The sequence below is a fragment of the Andrena cerasifolii genome, chromosome 11 (assembly GCF_050908995.1).
Source record: "Andrena cerasifolii isolate SP2316 chromosome 11, iyAndCera1_principal, whole genome shotgun sequence".
Lineage (NCBI taxonomy): Eukaryota > Metazoa > Arthropoda > Insecta > Hymenoptera > Andrenidae > Andrena > Andrena cerasifolii.
The window spans coordinates 4,712,344-4,733,127 of NC_135128.1; the positions used below are offsets into that span (position 1 = coordinate 4,712,344).

At 39.6% G+C, this 20,784-nt stretch overlaps 1 protein-coding gene across 3 annotated transcripts in view; it reads left to right on the forward strand.

Moving 5' to 3' along the window:
• Positions 1–20,784, forward strand: part of LOC143374557 (uncharacterized) — a 443,017-nt gene that overhangs the window by 172,568 nt on the left and 249,665 nt on the right. Inside the window, exon 1 of one of the 3 annotated variants that reach the window (XM_076822787.1) lies at positions 19,078–19,286. The exons of the other annotated variants lie outside the window; for them this stretch is intronic. Coding sequence (XP_076678902.1) covers positions 19,238–19,286 — 49 coding nt within the window. The 5' untranslated portion in view covers positions 19,078–19,237. Of the gene's footprint in view, positions 1–19,077; positions 19,287–20,784 lie in introns of those variants that run through there. 3 annotated transcript variants of the gene reach the window in all.

Below are 20,784 nucleotides of genomic sequence, written 5' to 3' on the forward strand. Positions count from 1 at the left end.
TTTATTTTGACCGGTTCATATATTTCGTTCGGTGGCTGCGCGCCAGCGGTATTCTCCTTTCTTTTTTTCGGGCGCATTGGGGTTTGGAGCGGGGGGCTCGGCTCGGTTGCATGTCGCGGGAAAATGCATCGCATTGTAGCGTTTTAATTATCGGGGCACGGGGGTATTAATTAGCTTCGAGCAAAGTGGACATGCAGATTCGAGTTTCGATCGTCCCCTTGTCGAGACGTAATTGATGGTGGCCGTTGAAGGGGTTTGTGGGGGAGGTTCTGTAGTGGATAAGGTAATTGCAGGTAGTTGCTGGATTGCGGTGCAGGCTTTTGGATATTTTCAATTGTTACGCGGGTATTTTTATGGGAAACGTTTCTTCATGTTCTGCGGATACTTTTAATGGTGTATACTCTTGACTTGTGCCGTTGAAAGGCTTGCTTGGGGAATTGTTTCAATGGAGAAATAAGCCTACGAATTAGGGGATTAGGGATTTTAATTCCAATAAGGGATTTGGAAATTGAAATAAGGGTTTAAAGAGCGATTGGTCCGAATTGAATATTCAAGAAATGATTCGTCTGCTGGTAATAGCTTTGGAATACAAGATTCTTCAGCGAGATCTAATTAAGTGAAGTCTTTGAAGGGACATCATGCTTGATATGTAAATGGTAGTGTTGGAATTACATCTTATACAGGTAATAAAGTAATTTGCATTTAGATCACTCATTTGAGTAGAGTATTGACTAAAAACTGGGGAGGTGAAAGCGAAACTATGAGAATCCTGAAAAGAATAGGATAATTAATTGTGTGAGTCTGTGTCGTTGTACGTCTGACCACGAACTGACTCGAACTACTTTCTCTACCCCTTCTTTGAACTCTGAGACATTTCGACATCAATTTGTGGTGCAATAAAATATGCGTATTTGTACAAATCTGCCACATATTCACAATTTCAAACACTGGCGAAATTTTAAGTCAGTTAAACTTTATGTTAAATATTTAAGTAGTAAAATAAAGCGAGCCATTTGAAATTGCCTAGCTTGTATTCTTCGCATATGATATTCATCTTTAATTGTCAAATTATATATTTTACACAAATTAATGTATGCGTTAAAAAAAAAATACCTAAACTCAAACTAGCAACTAATGACTAGCAACGAAAATATTTCCTTTTCAAAATGATCTTAAAAAATTGAGTGCTTTAATAAAAACTACGTGTTGCATCCTCATGTAGTAAATTTGTTTAAAGGCAGAAATAGTTACGTCGATTAGATAGAAAAATAATTTTATGATAGATATTTTAATTCTAGTAAATCCTAAAACTGTATGTTTTCTTTGCCCGAATTTAAAGCAAGACTATTTCTCAAACAATCATTCATTTTCAACAATCTTTTTATACAAACTTCGTAATTTAACCCTCTGCTCCCATTCGGAACTCAACAAAACCCTATCGGAATCCACTGAAAACCAACTCTATCATCAAACTCTCACCACAAATAAAAAGATACTCGTTTTCCCAATGGAACTTGACAGATTAAGTAATTCAACTTCTACCATTTTTTGACAAAGAAGAACAGTCTCTCAGCACGCAACCGAGCGCGATTAAGGCTCATTCAGAATTTAATCTACGCTAGAAATCTGCATTTCTGAGTCGACTGACTCGTGGGTCGACTCGAACAGGACCGTGGAACGATCGAGTCAGTCACGTCGTGATTTCCCAGCACGATGCGTGAACCACGATGACCTTTGTCCAAAAGCTTTGGCATAACAGGTCCAGATTTGCTGCTGCACGTGCATGTGTGCACTGGGTGGAGGAAATGCAGGGGGATCATGAAAGCAGCGATGTATAAAGACAGTAGTGTAGTCAAATATTAATAGTTAAGGATACAGGGTAGGATTCTATGGAGAATGATTTGAGAAGTTGAGTTCTACTGTTTCTTATTTAGAGATGGAAAAAATATTACGTTTTTTGAGGAGTTGTATTTATTGTTGACTGTACTTCTGAAAGATGCACTGATGCACTTGTATGCGCTTGTTGATTTCTTTCCTATTGCTCTAACAAAAGTGTTCATTTCTTTCGTGTAAATCCAATCTTCTCACAGTTCTGAGTGTAGACATTTCACATTTACCTTTGGTTATAATACGTCTTTCAAAATATTTTTAAAGAATGTTGATTAATTAGATAATTTTCAAAGAATGTTGTTTATTTCTTTCTTTACACTTTAAGAACAGTACTAACGTTTAGGTATTATACGTTATATACCAACAATAAAAGTGTCACATTCAAATACCGTAGAACCTCCAGCATCCGAATTAATAGGGAGACATGATTGTTTAGATAAGGGCGATTATTCTGTACTTCTATATTAACGATACCAAAAATTAATTAGGATACGTGAAATATATTATTTAAAAAGTATCGATAATGCTAATACCCATACGAATATCGTATGAATTTACCAATTAAAAAATAAGCTACATATATTCAAGAGAATATTATTTTTGATTAAAAATAATTTTCAACGATAACAATTTTTATGCAGTACCATTAAGAAATTATTTTATTTAAATTAAGATTCAAAAGTATTACAATGAAAACAAGTAATCTACTTTCCAAATGATATTTATAAAGGAAACTAGAATTTATATTTTATTAAGAAATATCATAGGCACCATTCAATATAAAAGTATGAAAAGCAATTACCGAATTTTACTTAAACGCAGTGATTTGAAAATTACGACGAAAGAAGGTGCAATAAGTATTATCGATATTTTGAACAAAGTTATCGATACCTGCAATTATTAGTGTTTGAAATATCGATAAAAAAATATCGAAATATTGAAATACAAATATCGATATGTACAGTAATCGATAAATATCGCGCATCACTACTAATTGTAAGATTAACTATACTATAATGAAAAGGAGTGCCGAAAGTTCTGGGCGCTATTCACAACACACATACATATAGAGATTGGGGAATCTCTTCCGTAAGCCTACGTCGATCACAAATTCTAACAGGAGGAGTTTATGAAATATTTTACGGGTATGTCACAAATATTTAGATACCTTTTGTATCCAGAATTACTATTTAACCAAATCTGATTTATATAAAATACCAATGGCATAACAAAAAATACTAAAAGTCATTTATCTCAGAACCACCTTTTTACCAAATAACCCCTTCGAATTAACACGACAGCTGACTGGAATAATACAGCGTCCAAATAACAGATACTACGAGCCCTATTTTATTCCCAATTTGAGTCCACCCTCCCACCAACTATTGCGCCCAAAAACACAGTGCAACATGTCACCTGAAACCACCCTTCCCATCCAAACCAAAGCACGCGAATTCATCCAACCACCCTGTCCACCCACGAAAATCGAGGCAACCTCCATCCGAAACGTTCCAACTCCCGTCGAGTGATCGCAGAGACATCCACCACCAACCGCGACTATTCGTCCACCAACCTATCCACGCAGCAGCATCGAGAGCCACTGACGAAGCAACTCAAGCAACGTCGTCGTATCGGAAGATGACGAGCCCTCCGCGTTACGGATCTCCGGGCAGATCATGCGCGATCCATTGACTCACGCCGCGCGTGATTCCGCGCGATGGAAAGCTAACGGCGCGGAAAACTGCGACGAGGCGCGCGTGCACGATAATTGGCCACGTTCGGCGGCGTAACGTGAAATTTTTCAACCGCTCGAGCCAGCCGGCCGCTGATGGTCCCGATCCAGGGGTCATGGTTCAGAGGTCCGAGGCGGGTCTTCCGCACACATCCATATTAAGTGGCTCACAGCCACGTACACGCTGCTGGACACTGAAACGCTCTTAAACGAACGGACACCGAGCCATTCACTCTGTGTCGTCGGCGAGCGACACGGCCCTGATCCCGCTCCGATCGTTGCGAAAATATCGCGTTTCCTATCTTTCTCAGCAGGAAACGACTTCGCGCGACTTGTTCCGCGGTACATCTTGCCTGTTCCCCGTCTTTCGGCTTGCTTTTGTGACGGGCGATGTTGGAACGCGGCTGGATAGTGAGTCGTGCAAGTGCGAGGAGGTAGGGATCCACAGTTGAGTTCTGGGAATCACTTGAGTTTTTGGGGCTAGGTAGGAGGAAGGATGTTGGGATAAGTCAGTTCGGTGTTGATTAATTTTGCGGGCTCCTGGGTCGAAAACTGTTTGTTGAGAAAGGGGAGACTGGTTTTTAGTGATTGATTTTTTTGGGGAAGGTGAGAGTTGCTCCTGGTAGATGTTTTGTTGTTCTTCAAGATCGAATCCATGCATGTTTTTATTTTATTTGTCAACGAGTCAAAACCCTTCGTTACATAGCTATTAAGGGGTCAGTCCACTGTGACGGTTTGAAAAATTAAGATATTTTTCAAGATTCGTTTCTCCGTAGATTCAATATATAATGCAATAAATATTTTTGGTATTTATTAAGCTATTCTTGTATTATACAAAAAAAATTAAAGGAATTTTTGTAATTTGTTTTAAAACTTTAAACGCGATTTTCTCAAAATGATATTTTTTTCAACTAGTGCAGGTGATTGCAAAAATACAATTTGACCAGTCAGTCTGAAATTTTTACATGTTATTCGGCACATCAGTGGCTACGGCCGGGATCACGCAAACCTTTTTGGATTAAACGTTTCATAGTTTTTACAAGGCAAAATGATTGAAAAATTCACCGTACTGCGACACCTGAACTTGAAACCTCCGCGATTTTGTTAATTTTTTATCAGTAAAAATAATCCTGGTTCCGGCGGTAACCACACTCATAGTGATTACAATACACTTTGAATTTTTTGTTTCAAATGCGTCGTTCTCCCGGAATCGCCTGCACCAGCACTGCATCGCTTTCTCAAGGCGCTCACATCAGTGCGATATATATTTAAAACAAACAGTTAACAATTTTAAATATTTTTTTTATACTGTCAATAAGTGTATTAGTAAGTAGACAAAACATTATTTACATTGGACATTTCGTTTACTAAAAAATAAATCCTAAAAAATGACAATTTTTCAAGACTTCACAGTGGACTGACCCCTTAAGGTAAAAATGTTAGGATAGTGTAAATGATAATATTGTAAAGAATGATTTTTAGAAATTTCTACGCTTGGTAGTTAATTCAGGAAGCTTGTTGGAAACTTCTTTCATTTCGTTAGTGGTGTTTTGAGAGTAACATTGTGTGGGTGATGGTTCTAGATAGCGATGGTATTTAATATTATCTGTGTCGTTTGAATTCGTGCAAAAATTAGCTAGCAATATGCAATTATGCGTTAAGATATTCAGCTCAGAAGATAAGAGTTTCAGTTTTTTATTGGTGCTCTGATTAAAACGAAGAGTTATTAATTCTGATTAAAATATTCTGCTTGGTGGCATTCTTTATTATTAATAGGTCATTGGACCTATCGCGCAACCAAGTAAACTGTAATTCGATAAAATAATTATCGTTTGTTGTTGGACTCGGTGGAGATAGTTGAACGAGGATTATTCTTCTAAATACGTTGACCTCTTCGTTCTATTATATTCACGAAATAAGCAATTTCATTCGCGTTTATCGCACTTTAATCGAATGCATATACGTATTGGATATGTTTATGAAATTCGAGGGAATCTATTAATAATCAGTCCATTTATTGCAGCGGATTTCGCGAACTTGAGGTCATTCGCATTTAAACTTCTGTCGAATTAATAAAACGCTATTTCGAAAACTTCTCTGCCAGGAAAGGAACATATTCTTACGTAGGTACTTTCTTCGAAAAGAAGTCTGTGAACATTTTTTTTACAGTAACATCAACGGAAATCATAAAACACTAATACGAAGCTAGCTAATTCAATACATCTGCTTAAATTTTAATATAATTGTACATTACAAATCTAAAATTACGAAATAGTATCAGAAGAATTTCTCCAGTCCTTTCCAAACATTGCAAAATAATCCATTAACGATACGATGAATCGCGATTATAAAATTTTAAATTTGCAACATAACGTGTTCTGAATGTTGTGGAAAGTGAAGCTTTTAAGTTGAACGATTGAACACATTGCAATAATTTTTTTTCTATACACTTACGACCATAACTCTTAATTTCCATGTTTCGTGCTTAGAAATTATACACAGCAGTGTATTCTTTTCTTCGTCATGATTTGTATTCGACGAATACAACACGGCATCCACAAACCATAGTGTTTTCTCACAGAGAATTAGAATCTCGTTTTGCCTTAAAAAAAATACGGTCACAGAGGAGAAGAAAGTCCTCCAGGTACCTCATTTCGCCTATTATTTTACAAAGTGGTGTACAAGTCAATTTTTAGCTACCTAATTGCTTATTCCTTGGATAACTCAGATTTACTCAAAACTGTGGAAAGTGATATATATTTGATGTAATTGGATAATCCACGTAACTTACAGATTTGCAAACAAATAGGAAGTGCTTCTATGATATCTCAGAATATAATATAAATGCCAATATAACCTTCCCCCAAATTGTGCTCCACAATTTGTGAAATCGTTTGTAACACTTCTAAAACTACTACTATTATCTAAAATGAATTACACCCTGGCCATCATTGTCAGAAACAGTTCCACTCATTATCCTCAAACTCCCATTGCACGAGATCTTTTTATTCGAACCAAACCATGGATTCCACTTCCTCGAAACTAAGTTGTCCTCTCTATCCCGAACCTACTCCATCTTCTGAAACGTTTCCAGCAAAAAGAAATCATGGAAGAAACGTAGAAAAAGCGAGTGAACGGCAAGAAAGAAGCACCTCGAACACTTCCCGCGGCGTTTGAGCGGATGACGCCGTGGAGGGAGAGATGTGAGCGCAGAAGAAGAAAGAGCTGGAAGAAGAGAGGGAGCCGTGGGTCGGCCGGGTCGGAGGGATCGAGAGGGTCAGGGGTCACGGGTCGTACGGCATAGCCCTGACCCTCGACCTTATCCCCTTCCAGCTCCTCTCCAGACCCCGTACAGACCCCTACCAGTCGTACCTAGAACTCGACTCCGCTTCATGTTCGACTCTGCTTCGAGACTCGACGTCAACTCACAGTGTCGTCGCGAGTTCCGTGGAAAAAATTATTGTCAGCTGCGCGTCGTGCTTGGTTTTGGGGTTCTCGGCGGGGGTGGAAATGCGTGTTTTGGTTCTCGCGAGACCTTGACACGGTTCGGATACGGTGGAGTCGGTGAACGGTGGTCGACGGACCGGAGGCGTACACGCGTGCCTCTGTGTGGTGCAAGTGCTGTGAGAGTGCATCTGGTGCAGACGCATGCACCGGCTGACGCGCAGTGCAACCTCGCGACACGGTGTAACGACGCATCGATTTGATCTTTACAACGGCCGCTCTGGGTGCTGGCCACACTGACGGAGCTTGTTGGTGGCTCCCTGCCACGTCTGGTGTCCCTCTCGTATGTCGGTTTTCTTGGCTTTTTGGTGGGTCATTTGGCTGGGTTAGATGTTGGAGTGGTGGGTTTGGTATTTCGGGGGTTTTGAGGAGCTGGGGAGTAGGGAATGGGGATTGGGAGGTGCAGGGTTGAGAGCTTGGAGAATTTAGGAATGAGGGGATTTGAGGAATTTGGGGACCGGGAAATTAGGAATTTGAAGAATCGAGAAAATGGGGAAATGAAAATTTTAGGAATTTAGGAACTGGGGAATTTGGAATTTGAAGATTTGGGAAATGAAGAATTTGAGAAATTGAGGAACTGGAGAACTGAGAAATGGGGAAAATGGGAAATTGGAAGAATTTGGGGACTCGAGAATTGAGAAAATGGTGAATTGAAAATTTGAGGAATTTGGGGACTGGAGAAATAGGAATTTGAAGCATTGTGAAATGAAGAAAATGGGGATCTAGAAATTTAAGATATTTGCTAAACTGAGGAACTGAAGAAGTGAGAAATGGAGGAAATGGGATATTGGAATTTGAAGAATGGAGAAATGAAGAAAACGGGAAACTAGAAATTTAAGAAACTTGAGAAATGAAAAAAAATGGGAAATTGGAAATTGAAAGAATTCGGGAAATGAAAAACTAGGAGTTTGAGGAATTGAGGAAGTGGAGAATTGAAAATTTGAAGAACACAGAGATGGAAAAAGTGGAGAACTGGAAATTTGGGAACTGAAGAACTGCGATTTGAAGACCGAAGAACTGGGAATTTGAAGAATTGAGGAATTGGCGAACTGAAAGAGGGGGGAAATGGGGAGCTGGAAATTTAAGATATTTGGGAACTAGAGAACTGAGAATTTAAGGAATTGGGGAACTGGAAAACTAGAAATTTGAAAATTTAAGAAATTTCTCCATTTCTCAGTTCTTCAAATTTTTAATTCTATACTTCCCAAATTCCTCAAATATCCAATCCCCCCTTTTTTTGGGAAATTGGCGAATCAGAAATTTGAGGCATTAGACAACGAAAAAGCCTGGAAATTTAGACAGTAGGAAACTGTATTGAACACTGATAGCTTGGGGAACTGTACAAGGGACACATCACGAAACTGCAAGGTAGAGAAATGGCCCTCGATGTACTGCCATACGTATCAAACAAGAAACCGATTTTCTTTGTTTTTTCGAGTATCGTCGTATGAACGGTTCCATAACGATGAATGTAACATCAGTATCCATTATACACGTATCGCGATACATGTATCGCGGTGTGAAACTGGGCTAACTGGTAATTACTGGTGACATGATTCACATTAAACTTCAGTACACCTTTTACGACCTCCTGTCCGATTTCCTCGGATTGAGTATTCTTTCTTTAACCCTATCAGACTTGATTTAATTTCACGAATAAGAAAGTACAATATCCACAAACAATATTAGTATCGAGCTTAAATGAGACAGACTTTTAAGAAACAGCAGTTTGTATCAAGCAGTTACAATTATTTCATCTACTCAGTAAACATATTCAACTTAATATCAATTTACATATTTCTATGAAGGAACATACTATATTATATATCACCTCCAAATTACTAGTTCTTATCACAAGCAAATCAATCAACATATCCACCCAAACTATAAAAAAACTCAACATGGTCAGTAGTAGGTATCATAATCAAAATTATAAAATTATATCTCTTAACGTGAACAAAATATATTGAACAGAGATCCAGTAAACTGTGGGAACATTGGCAGGTTTTTGTAACATTTCGTTACCCATATAATATAAAAATTAACATTTTCAAAATTCTTTTAAATATCCTTAAGTAATCTTTTGTGATTGCACTACAAGTGTGAAAATGCATAAAATTTTTCTCCAAATTAGTAGTTCTTATCACAAGCAAGTCAATCAACACATCCACCCAGACTTTCAAAAAACTCAACATTTCGTTACACATATAATATAAAAATTAACATTTTTAAAATTCTTTTAAATATCCTTAAGTAATCTTTCTCCCTTTCCATCTTCGATGCATGTTAATTAACTGCCCATGTTCCCCCAGTTTACAGTAACACAATCTCACTTCCTTATACCACCCTGTTCCAGTGAAAAGAGGCAACTGTTTCCTTTCAAACAGTCGCGAAATTTAATAATACGAAGCGAGAGCTTTGCTATCACGTTGAAGTTCCATAAATTACCCTTAGTTCGGGCGGTGAAAAAATTTCGAGACGTGCCGGCAATTTGTCGGAATAAAAGTTGGCTGAAGGAACGGGATCCGCTCGGCGAGACCGATTTCTTTCTTAATGGAAGCCACGGTTACGTACGGCCGCGCGATAAAGCGGCTTTACTGCCGATATCCGGAATAATTTATTGTCATTACATTCATCATGCTGGCTGTAACGCGCGACACTCGCCGCTGGAGAGAAAGCACTGCATCTGGAGTAATGTCGCTAGCCGCTAACGCCGATTTACGAGCGACGTTTGTTCATGCGTTTAACGGACACCGTCGACGAACACGGGATGATAATTTCGCCGATAACGTGTCCCTCGAATCGAAAGCTGTACGCGCGAATATTGCCGTGGGTCTTAATCCTTTCGCCGAATTTAGACACGTAGGTATACATATACCTCTTTTAGTTTGATTTGTTTAGAATTGGGTAAAATAATGGGATCAACGTAGGAAAGGGAGATAAGACACGATTAATTCAGGCAAATTGAAAAACGGACCAACCCACATAAAAAAAACTACTCAAATTTTTCCTATTTTATATAATTAGTACAGACTATTGGAATACATTATTGCTGCTAACTGAATTTCGACAAAAATATGGGTTTGTCCGTTATTGCTTTGAATGCCTCAATTATAATACCTTGTTTTATGAAATGAAGTGACAGAGGTGTTTGAGGACAGTTTAACATTCATATATTTATATATGTATTTGTGTGAGAGTGTTTTTAATACGTGAACTGAACTGGATGAAATTTATGATTTCATTGAAATTAATTTCGAAATAGAGAAAATCCTTTGCAAGTATACCTTCCCTAATTTAATTTCTTTGAAATTGGGCAAAAGTGTGGAACCAACACAGATAAGGGATATGAAACAAGGTTAATTAGATACTTTGTTTTATGTAATGTTTCGTGCATATTTATATCCCAGACAGCACGCGACGTCTTTAAGATGTCCATTTTACCAGTGGCGGATTTAAGAAAAGAAGGCCCAGCTGGTAAATGTTCTGAGGGGCCCATTTCTTCGGGAAAATGAAGAGATAGTTTACTAAAAGCGGGCCAAGTGTATGTAGTGCGAAAAAATGTAGTGTTTGGATACCTATACCTAATGATAATTTTTTTTGGAGATGGGGTCCTGGGGGGAAGGTTTAAGATTCATACTCTTCTACGAATTTGTGTATTAGTATATTCAATAATAGACTACATATGAGCCCGGTGGTTATGGAATTAGTGAACCTAATTGTAAGTCACGTATTTTTTGTTTCAAGGTGTTTAGACTGTTGCATTTTTCTTTTTTTATCATTGCTTACTTGACAGCTATTTTGCCACAATTCTAGCACAATATTCAGAAATAAATCAATATATCATAAAGTAAGAGAAATCTCAATTTTGGATTTTTTTTTATTTACACCGCTTTCATAAGCACCAGCACAAATCACGCTGGTATTATCGGTCAGTTCTGAGTGAGTTCAGGTCAGCTGTTTGTCAAATTATGATAAGTGTATCGTGCACCTTTCAAGTTGTCCAAGAAGGTGTTCCATTTGAATTTCACACGGCAACGCGTTAATTCTCTCGTTAAGATGCACAGCACGAAGTTGGATAATCGCGACTCCGTATACCGCGCGACATTAAACGCTGTCAGATCCTGTAAATAATCGATTTCCAGAAGTTAGATCGCGGATTATAGCTTTAATTATACGGAGGGTGTTCGGCGGTATCGCGTAATTGTAAATAAAACGAAAGTGATGGGTAATCACGGAGACCATTCAAGGCTGTGATTAATACTGTTATCTCCTGAATAGCGCGTAAACCGTTCGGCGCTTTATAAACTGATGTTAGATAAATACCGTTGCCGAGCCGGGAGAGCTTCATTATTGTGTCAGACTTGGTAATCTGTTCCACGCTTTTCCCGCGCCGAAGAAATTCCTCTCGATCCTCAGAAATTGCCTTCCCCCATCACTTTGCGTACGATAGAGTTTATTAACGACGTAATTAAAGCGGGGTGGGATGAGAATAGCAAAATGGTACGAGTGCCACCATGGCTGGGTATCGTAACTAATCTCAAATTACATGGGAGGACTAGGATAACAGAGACCCGAGATAGTGAAATATTGGAACGATGCAGGGGACAGGGAAGTATAATGCTTGAACGGCTCAGAAGCAAAGAAGCAATGTTTGGATAACTTACAATTAGATTTCAAAGGAAATAAGAAATACAAAATAATTTTGTGGTCAAAAATTAAGTCTAAGAAAAGAGACATCAAAAGAATTTACTAGGGATGAATACATGATAATATTAACCAATTAACAAACTACCAAATTCTTAATACAAAACCTCATTCATGAAATTAATATTTCAATAAAAAAATCTAACTTTATAAAAATATAAAGAAGATAATACAATAAACATAATATCACATTCATAATTAACAGAAATAAAAAAACCTCTCACTGATTTTTCTAAAATTAAGTGAACGATTTATCCAGGACAACCTTGAAGAGATCCCACCGCCACTCAACCGAGCATTAAGGAGTTAAGCAGATCCAGAGATGCCGCGGAAAATTCACAACACACGATATACATACTTCTCATGCATGCAGAATAAACTGTTCAGCTGTATGCCACATCAGGCTTTCTTCAGCGATAACAATATCGCAAATTTGTCTGCAGTCACCGCGTTAGCTGAGAGACATTGCCCACGATCGCAGAGTGAATCGTCACGTTGATTACCCGAGAGGAGACACACACACACACACACGTGTCCCGCCCGGCTTGTGTGGGTGCGTATGTGCGTAGGTATCCGTAGGTTACGCGTGGCTCTTGAACGACCTTAAACTACGGTTCGTTAGCAAGGATCGTCCTCCTCATCCACCTCGACGACGTTGACCCGACGTGGGCGCGGGCCACGCGTCGCTAATTACAAGCAATCAGCCTCGGCTCTATGCAAATCCGGTGCCCGAAAGGGCAGCCAGAGAAAGTGATTAAACGATTGGCCTGTTACGCTGCCTCGCGGCAGAGATTTTCCTTGGGAAAGACTGGAAATCACCGCGGCAATCGCCGCATCGAGGAACAGCGCCAAACTGATGATAAAGCACTACTTGGTCGTGGCCTTAATTGGAGAAGAATTATTTTTAGGTATTTTTGCTGTGGATGTATGTTTATGTTTCGGAGGAGCAGAGTGTTAATTGGATGGGTTGAATATTAATTGGTGTTTGGGTTCTCCTTGAAATGTGAATGGGATGATGGAAGGTATTAGTTGGAGTTTCATTGAGCGTTTGATGCGGTATAGTGGGAGACTTTTTATGTTAGACAGAGGATAATTGAATCTTGATTAAAAGCGGATGCTTGATTAGTCACGGGAAGTGGTAGGTTCAGTGTCTAAGAAGCTAAAAGAGGTGGGTTTGGTGCAAAATCGTGTAGGTTCATCGTTGAGTTTTAGTGTTCAGTCAGGGCTGGGGAAAATAGATTGTTGAAATAGATAAATAGAAATAAATACTTTTGTTTCTTCGAGTGATACAGGATTTGACAATTAAACTTTTCTTTGAAATAGTAGTTACGTAAAGAAATAGTATTTCAAATATATATTTTAATACTAACTCATACAAATACTATTGTGAATTGAGTATTTCACTGAAATATTAGGAAATAGTATTTTGAATAATAATATTTCAAACAATACCTAGCATTTCAAATAATGACTGACTGGCAACTTAAAACATGTATGTAAACATTCATACCTGCGTTCAGAAACACTTGCAAGAAATATTTACCCGAATAGGTATATGTAATCTTAAAAAGGTTTCTGAAAATTGTATCTCCTATTTTGCGTCTCCTATTTCCTATGTTCGAATCCGAGTATGATCTAAGCATTTAATGAAATAGTATTTGATTTAAGCATTAAATGAAATAGTATTTTCAAACAGTATTTGGTTATGGAAATATATCAGTTCTTAATATTTTGTCTCAACCTACTTCAAATTATCCCCAGCCCTGTGTTTAGTGCGAGGGCTTGATGATTCTTCTGAGCAGTTGATTTGTAGCTCAGGGGACCTACTTGGTCGATTTCAGTATGCTGAATTATGTATTTTTAGTGACACCTACAGTTACTGATGTGAAAGAATCTGTATATAATGTAGAACACATCTTCAGTACTGCTGGCTTTAAACTATTAAATATGAAGTATAAGACACCTGCACTTAACATAAAGGTGGCCAATCCCTTTGATATAGGGTTCAGAACCCTGAACCACAGTATTATCAAAAGCAGAGAAGGATTCACCTGCCTTCGCAGAGATGAATGACTCCAAACAGAGCACACCCACAGTGCAACTATCAGACTACAGGACATAAAGTAGAATTCTATTTATTCACATCTTCAATATAACTATCAAACTACAGAACATAGAGTAGAATTCTATTTACACCTCCAACACAGTTATCGAACCACAGACCATACAGTAGAATGCTATTTTCACCTTCTATGCATCTATCAAACTACAGAACCTAGAGTAGAGTTCTATTTACACCTCCAACGGAGCTATCAAACTTCAGCACATAGAGGTACAATTCGCCCTCCATTTATTAACGTAATACAAACATCAAAACCTTCAACCGAGAATCATCAAAGGTAGAGAAGGATTCGCCTGCCGTGCCAGAGAAAGAGATGACTGGCTCCAAACAGAGCACCCTTCAGTGCAACTATGAAACCACGGAGCACGGATTAGGATTCAGCCTACATCTACTAACATAAAGATGTTAAACTTCCCCAACTGAAGCTAGCAAGTCCCTGATAGTGTCTGACCCAATTGCTAATTCCAAAGTTGCGGAGCAGGTCGAAGGCTGACGAAGTTTCGACCAAGTCTGCCAGTAGCGAAGGAGGAAAGTCCGCGCGCGCCGATCAGGAGGAAGTTCGAATCGCCTCACCTTGGTAGTTCTGGTTTTATCGAGGTGGCCCCTACCAACACCGCCTCCTGAACCTCCACCAGCTCCTCGAGGTCCGCCCACAACGCGTGCTCCTTCATTCCCTTCGCTCCATCCCCGCGAACTCCCACGCCACGTGCTCGCTCTTCCTGCCTCTCTGTTCCTTTTGGTCCACCAGGAAGCCTCGCATTCTCCATCCATCACGTGCACCTTCATTCACGATTTCTTCATCCCATCGCCTCTTCGGACGCGAAGGCTCGCCCTGGAAAACTCGTTTACCGGCGACCGCGAGTATTAAGGTGCTTCGTTTGGAGAACGATCGCTGGCTACCTCGGAGAATAAGTGGAGAGTGAAAGTTGCTTTGGTCACAGATCGCCGATGAACGTTGGAACCGTTCTATGGGAATGGAGGATATGTTGTCGAGGGGGTTTCATTTTGGAGGCTTGGTGTTTGAGGATGTTTGAACTGCGGCTGTTCGCATCAAACACTTTGGATGATTCAGCGATGTAGGTACGGTCGTTTTAGCGACAGCATCCAGGTATTTGATGGTAGATAATGTTCCAGAGCTGTAGCTCTGAGACTGACATTAACTGACGTTAATGTTTTTATCAGAATTAAGATCGTAGGTACAGTGCGTGTTATAAATATACCAACCCCATCAAATTCTAACGATCTGATGTTCTGGAAGTAAATTATGCTATAATATTACTTTCTACTGTTAAATATGGTTATAATAAGAAACGTTTAAAAAACAGTCCCATGAATTTATTGCATTTAGTACATTAAATTAAAAATATGACAAAAATCCTATTTAATTATTGTTTCATAAATATACCAACTGTAACAGAAACTATTTTACTTGAATTGTTATTGTGCGGATAAACGTGTATAATAATTTATTACATTTCCCCCTTTACGAATTGAGTAAAAAAATTGATTTTCCATACTGGATATGAGACTTTTTATTATATATTATATTATAAATTAAATTAATAAGAGAAATATTAAATATTAAGTAAAAAATCTCATTTGCAGTATGGAAAATTGAGTTTTGACTTAATTCGTAGAGGGGGAAATGTAATTAATTATTAAATATTTTTATCCGTTCAATAGCAATTAAAATAAAATAAGTTTTTGTTACAGTTGGTGTATTTATGAAATAATAATTAAATATCATTTCTGTTATATTTCTAATTTAACTTACTAAGTTCAATAAATTCGTGTGACTGTTTCTTTAAAATTTCTTTTTATGACCCTATTTAGCAGTATAATGTAATGTTATAGCGTAATTTACTTCTCAAACATCAGATGATTCAAATTTTAGGGGTTTGGTACATTCATGACGCGCACTATATTTATCTATTTAAATCGTGAATTTTATGCTCCTCCTCGAGATCTCCACTGAATCTTCTAATGTAATTTCTATGAATTTGTGACAAAAGAATTTGTTTAAACAATTTAACTAAATTTTGGTTCCTATATCAGAAATGCCCTGCATGGAGGAAAATTTGGGGGCTTGCTACCAGTGCCACTACCTTTAGTATTTCAAAATCGCCCAGAAATTTCCTCGAAAAAGTAACACAAGCATCCCATTTGTGGGTCAAAGCTTGCCACTGTAAGAAAAAGTCGTAGCTGTCGTGAGCTTAGGGCATCAGCCACTTTTTCTCCAATCCCAGTTACTGCAATTATCCCGCTGAAGTCACACTTGAGCACACGCGAGGTGATTTAGCCTGGAATTTTACCATTCATTGTTAGAGGTTCCACAGAATAGCAGAGTGCACGTTTTTTACTGCCCTTTCGAGAAGGTGTTGCCGCCTATTTTGCATGGCTTCCCTAGGAATTCCTCGGTTTTTCTCTTCCAGAACTGTTACGTTACGAGGTCGTAGATGTGCACGCTTGTGACAGTGAGTCACAGTTTAAAGGATAAAGAGCGACTGGCGCGGCGATCGCGTGATTTATTCCTTCATGGTCAAGTGGTATAGAGAAATGTGAGAATAGAGTTTGTTTCACGCTCCAGGCAGTTTAGGCCAGGAGAGTCAGCGAGGAATGCCACTTCGACATGACAGTTTTTGCAAGGAAATACGCCGGCAGGAACGTTCACATTGCACTTTCTACTTTCTATGGCTTGCTTGCGCTTCAATTTGTATTAAGTAATTCGATCCTAAATTTCACTACCTCCGGTCACTATCGATTAATAGGTGCTAGGTGAGAAGGATTAGGCAAATATCAGGAGTTTCAGGGAACGAGGATATGTTTGAGTTCAATATGAGTCTTGTTTGACTAATTCTTCAGGCTAGAAAAATTCAATCTCTTAGGGACTTCTCACCAGAGACACTTTCATCGGTCACTACTGGTATTTCAAGTGAAATCACTTGGCAGAGGGAGAGCCTGTTTAAAAAATATTCGAAATAAAAATCGTACACCACAGAAGTGTAGGGTATGAATTAGTAGCCTTTAGAATTTATTATCCTGAATTTTCCATAGCCATCTAAAGGATAGAACAATTTTGAGGTAGATAAATGAGAGCTAAAGGAGTCCCCATCAAATCGATAAAACCCGCCGAGTCTATAGCTTGTTTCATGGGCGTTGTATCCCCAGGAGCATGCCTTAGGACGGGAACTGGCGATCCCGGGGTACCTGAGCTGACTCACCAGTGCTGAGGCACTAAAACTCTGCAAGAAGCTCGACTGGGAGCGTTCTATGAGTGCAACTTCCGCGTCTAAGCTTCATGGGGAACGAGGACATCGTGAATCGGGGTTAGACGAGGGAATTTCCTCTGTCTGCTTCGTGGAAGTGTATAAGAGTTGAGAATTTCGCTTTTTCTTCCAATATAGGACGAGTCTAGTGATGGGGATAGTCATCAGCTGTGACTAGACCGTTCTAACAATTGAGTTTGCAATCTCGAGGGTAGTGGGGGTAAATCTTGGGGCTAAGTCTTCGGGTCTGTTAGAAATCTTTGGGTCAGGTCTCCGGGTATTTTTGAAATCTTGGAGGTGGGTCTTCAGGTGTGTTAGAAATCTCGAGGGCAGATCTTCTGACCTGGTAGAAAACGAGAGTACAACAGCTTGCACCCCCATTTCGAAAACGTCTGGTTAGAGATCTAGTGACTCCTGGTGGGTCCTTAGTTTTAAGCTAATCATCCTGCCCCTTAATTATGTGATCTCAAGGGTACCTTATGCCCCAAAGATACACTAGGGGTCTTCCATCTCTTGAAAACCTCAAAGCCCTTTAGCCCCTGTCTTCAAAACCCAGAGTTATGCAGACAAAAGCCTTAGTAGGTACTTCGGTGAGCTTCATCTCGCTACAACACTCGCAATCAGCGCATCCAAGGCAAGTTACCCACCCAACACCTTAGTCCAACCACCCGATACAGATCGAAACGGCAACTGAACTCCAACTACACATCTCCGCTGGCCACTAACAGAATCCATCAACGAAGGTCGTCGTGAGGAACCACCAGCCTCGAAGAAAACTACTTGATTACCTCCAGCGCTTAGAAGCAGCCGCAAAACCGTTCCCGGCAACCACACGATTTCTGAAAACACCCAGTCCAGTGGATCGGAGCAGTGGATGGTAGCAGGGTCCATTACAGCGTCGTGTTAACGCGAAAAACGGTAGCCTGTTGTGCAGGGCGCGGGGGGGACGACGACACGCCTCGTCTGCGAGGCAAACGGGCCCCGTATACAAAGCAGACTATCGGAAAGATCGCGCGAAATAGTACGGTTACGACGTGTTTTATGATCCGCGGGTAAGTGCGCGCGTTCCTTTCTAGCGGCAAAGTGGCAAAACCATCGTGATAAAGGAACGCAGCCGAAGGAAATCGCCAATGCACCTGCCATCTGAACCGTGCAGAAGGGAGCGCTGCTTGCGAGGGAAATCAGCGCTGGTTTTTCGTTTTTCCACGATTTCCTCCGCCTTTTTGCCGCTCTGCCGCTCCTAGCCTAGAGATAGTTGCCTCTTGGCGTTATAAAACGGTAATCTATGGATGCCTGCGCACGGTTCGATCCTTGTCAAGATTGAACGGAAGCCTCGCTACCTTTTCATCATGGCTGACGATCATTCTGGTCTGCTTAGAGAATTTGGAAGCAAAGAAGGGGGTGTATTGTTTGGGTCACTATGGAGTGGCTAGGGATGTTGGGAAGTGCAGTGGAGGAAAAGAGGAATTTCGGAATTGATGTTTTTCATGAGTGTTTTACTCTAGGAAATGAAGCGGTTAATGTGGCGCAGGGTTGAGGATGTAGGATATTTTTGTGACAGTTTCATGGTTTCTTTTAACCATCGCTAGATTTTTTATCACTCTTCCTCAGGGGATTTTGAAAACAGCGGGTGTTAGTATTGTAGGAGTGTCTAGAGAAATTATAGATTGTACCTAATATTTAATTATGGAGAAACAGGATTCGTGTTAAATTCTTCATTGTTTCACCTGTTTCACTTTAACATCGAATCTAGCAATACACTTGTGACCCACGTGGCATAGACTATCGAGGGTGTTAATAATTACACTTCGCCTATGATTAAAATTTTTAATCTTACCCCCATTAAATTTTTAACTTCAGAATTAGGGGTTCAACGTAAAACTCTTTGTCAATATTAAACGGAATCTTCAAGTGTTAAACAAGTGACTGTGAACTCGTGAGTGTCTAATCAAACGAACAGTGCCTAACGACATTACCACTGAATGTCATTTAAACATCATTAAGGAAATCATTACAATGTTCAGTCTCGATTGGGGTTTCCATTTCTTGCCAGAAGAATATGGAGGTAAGCAAACCACGATATTTTCTATACATCACGACGTTCGCACAAACAAACGACCAAACACTGTCAGACTTAAAAAATCTCATACGTCCCAAAAATTTCTACCTTTCACTTTCGATTCCAAAATGTCCTGCCTAGGGAATCTTAAGTCACTGAGTCTAGAGACTTAATGGGGCTGCTCGGTATTTCGTATTCAAAAAATTTAACTTTTTTTATTAATCAATAATAATGTCAAAGTTAGGTCTAGAAATTTTTGGGGAAATTTTAAAAATTGAGAACGTTATACATGTTTCAAGTGTGCGGTGTAACAGCCTGCGACTCTGCGCGTCTAACTCCAAACGCGTTTTTCTTTAAACTACATTTGTCAACCCCACGGTGTGTAAAACTCAAATTTAATCGTTCGATTGAATTGGCACTTTCTGGGAATGAACTCCGATGGTGATGGTATCTTCATTACTTTCTTTTCGGTACTTGAAAGAAGGGGAATTTTTTCTATGGAAAATACTTTTTTTTTTCTTTAGATTGCTGTCATCTTGTTAATTAAGAGAATTTTTCAATTTCCGTAGTTCACACTGTTAAGGACACATTTTAATTAAAATAAGCCCCTGTCCTCTTATGTAGCATGTTTCAGTACAAACTTTTCCACCCCACCGCAGCTGTGCGAAATTTTTACAAGGTTTATTTGGCCTGCGCGTATTACAGTCAACACACATCACATGCACGATACGATTTTTTTTTATTGTAGCATAAGTATGCATTAATGAACACTCGAATACCCGCAGAATTTTATTCAATACTTTACCTGGTAAAAAATCAACAAAATGCCTAGTTTTCGACCCGCGCCACAGAGCAGCCTCCTTAATACGTCGTTGATTCAACGACTGAGGATGTTGAAACGCCGAGGAAACGAGTAATCGCGCAATTTTATTGCCGTGGTTCTCGCACGAGAAGCCACCTCATGCTGCGCGTCCGCTGCAACCATAGTCCCGCGAGTCGCTGGAACGCGTGGACGAAGAAAAAGTCCGCGGAGAAGTCAGGAAAGCTCGGTAGCAGGTGTCCCGCTGCGAGGTTTTCTCGTTCCGAACGTTTTGACGTGGCTGGACGTGCACCAGTCTACCGAGCAGCTTGGAATAAAGCATAGTCGTAGCCAGGGACCAATTAAACCGTTCCGCAACAACAGCTCGCCACTTGTATCGCTGATCCGATTGATTTAATTATCGTTCCGCGTGTAGCTGTCCACGTGCACATTGCAGAGGCCGAAGAGGCTGCGAGGAAGTGGACTGTTCCCTACTTTCTTTCGATATCTGCTCTTTTTACGCGACCTAAATACTCCGCTTTATCTCTTTCTTTCCATGGTGGGTGTTATTTGGCACTCGTGTGTCCCATAAAATATTCCAAATGATCAGAAAATGTCCACCATCATTATGACTCAATAGCTCTGATAATAGAGTTTGCAATTTCGAGGGTGGTTGTTATGCTTAAAAAATATACAGGGGGCAGG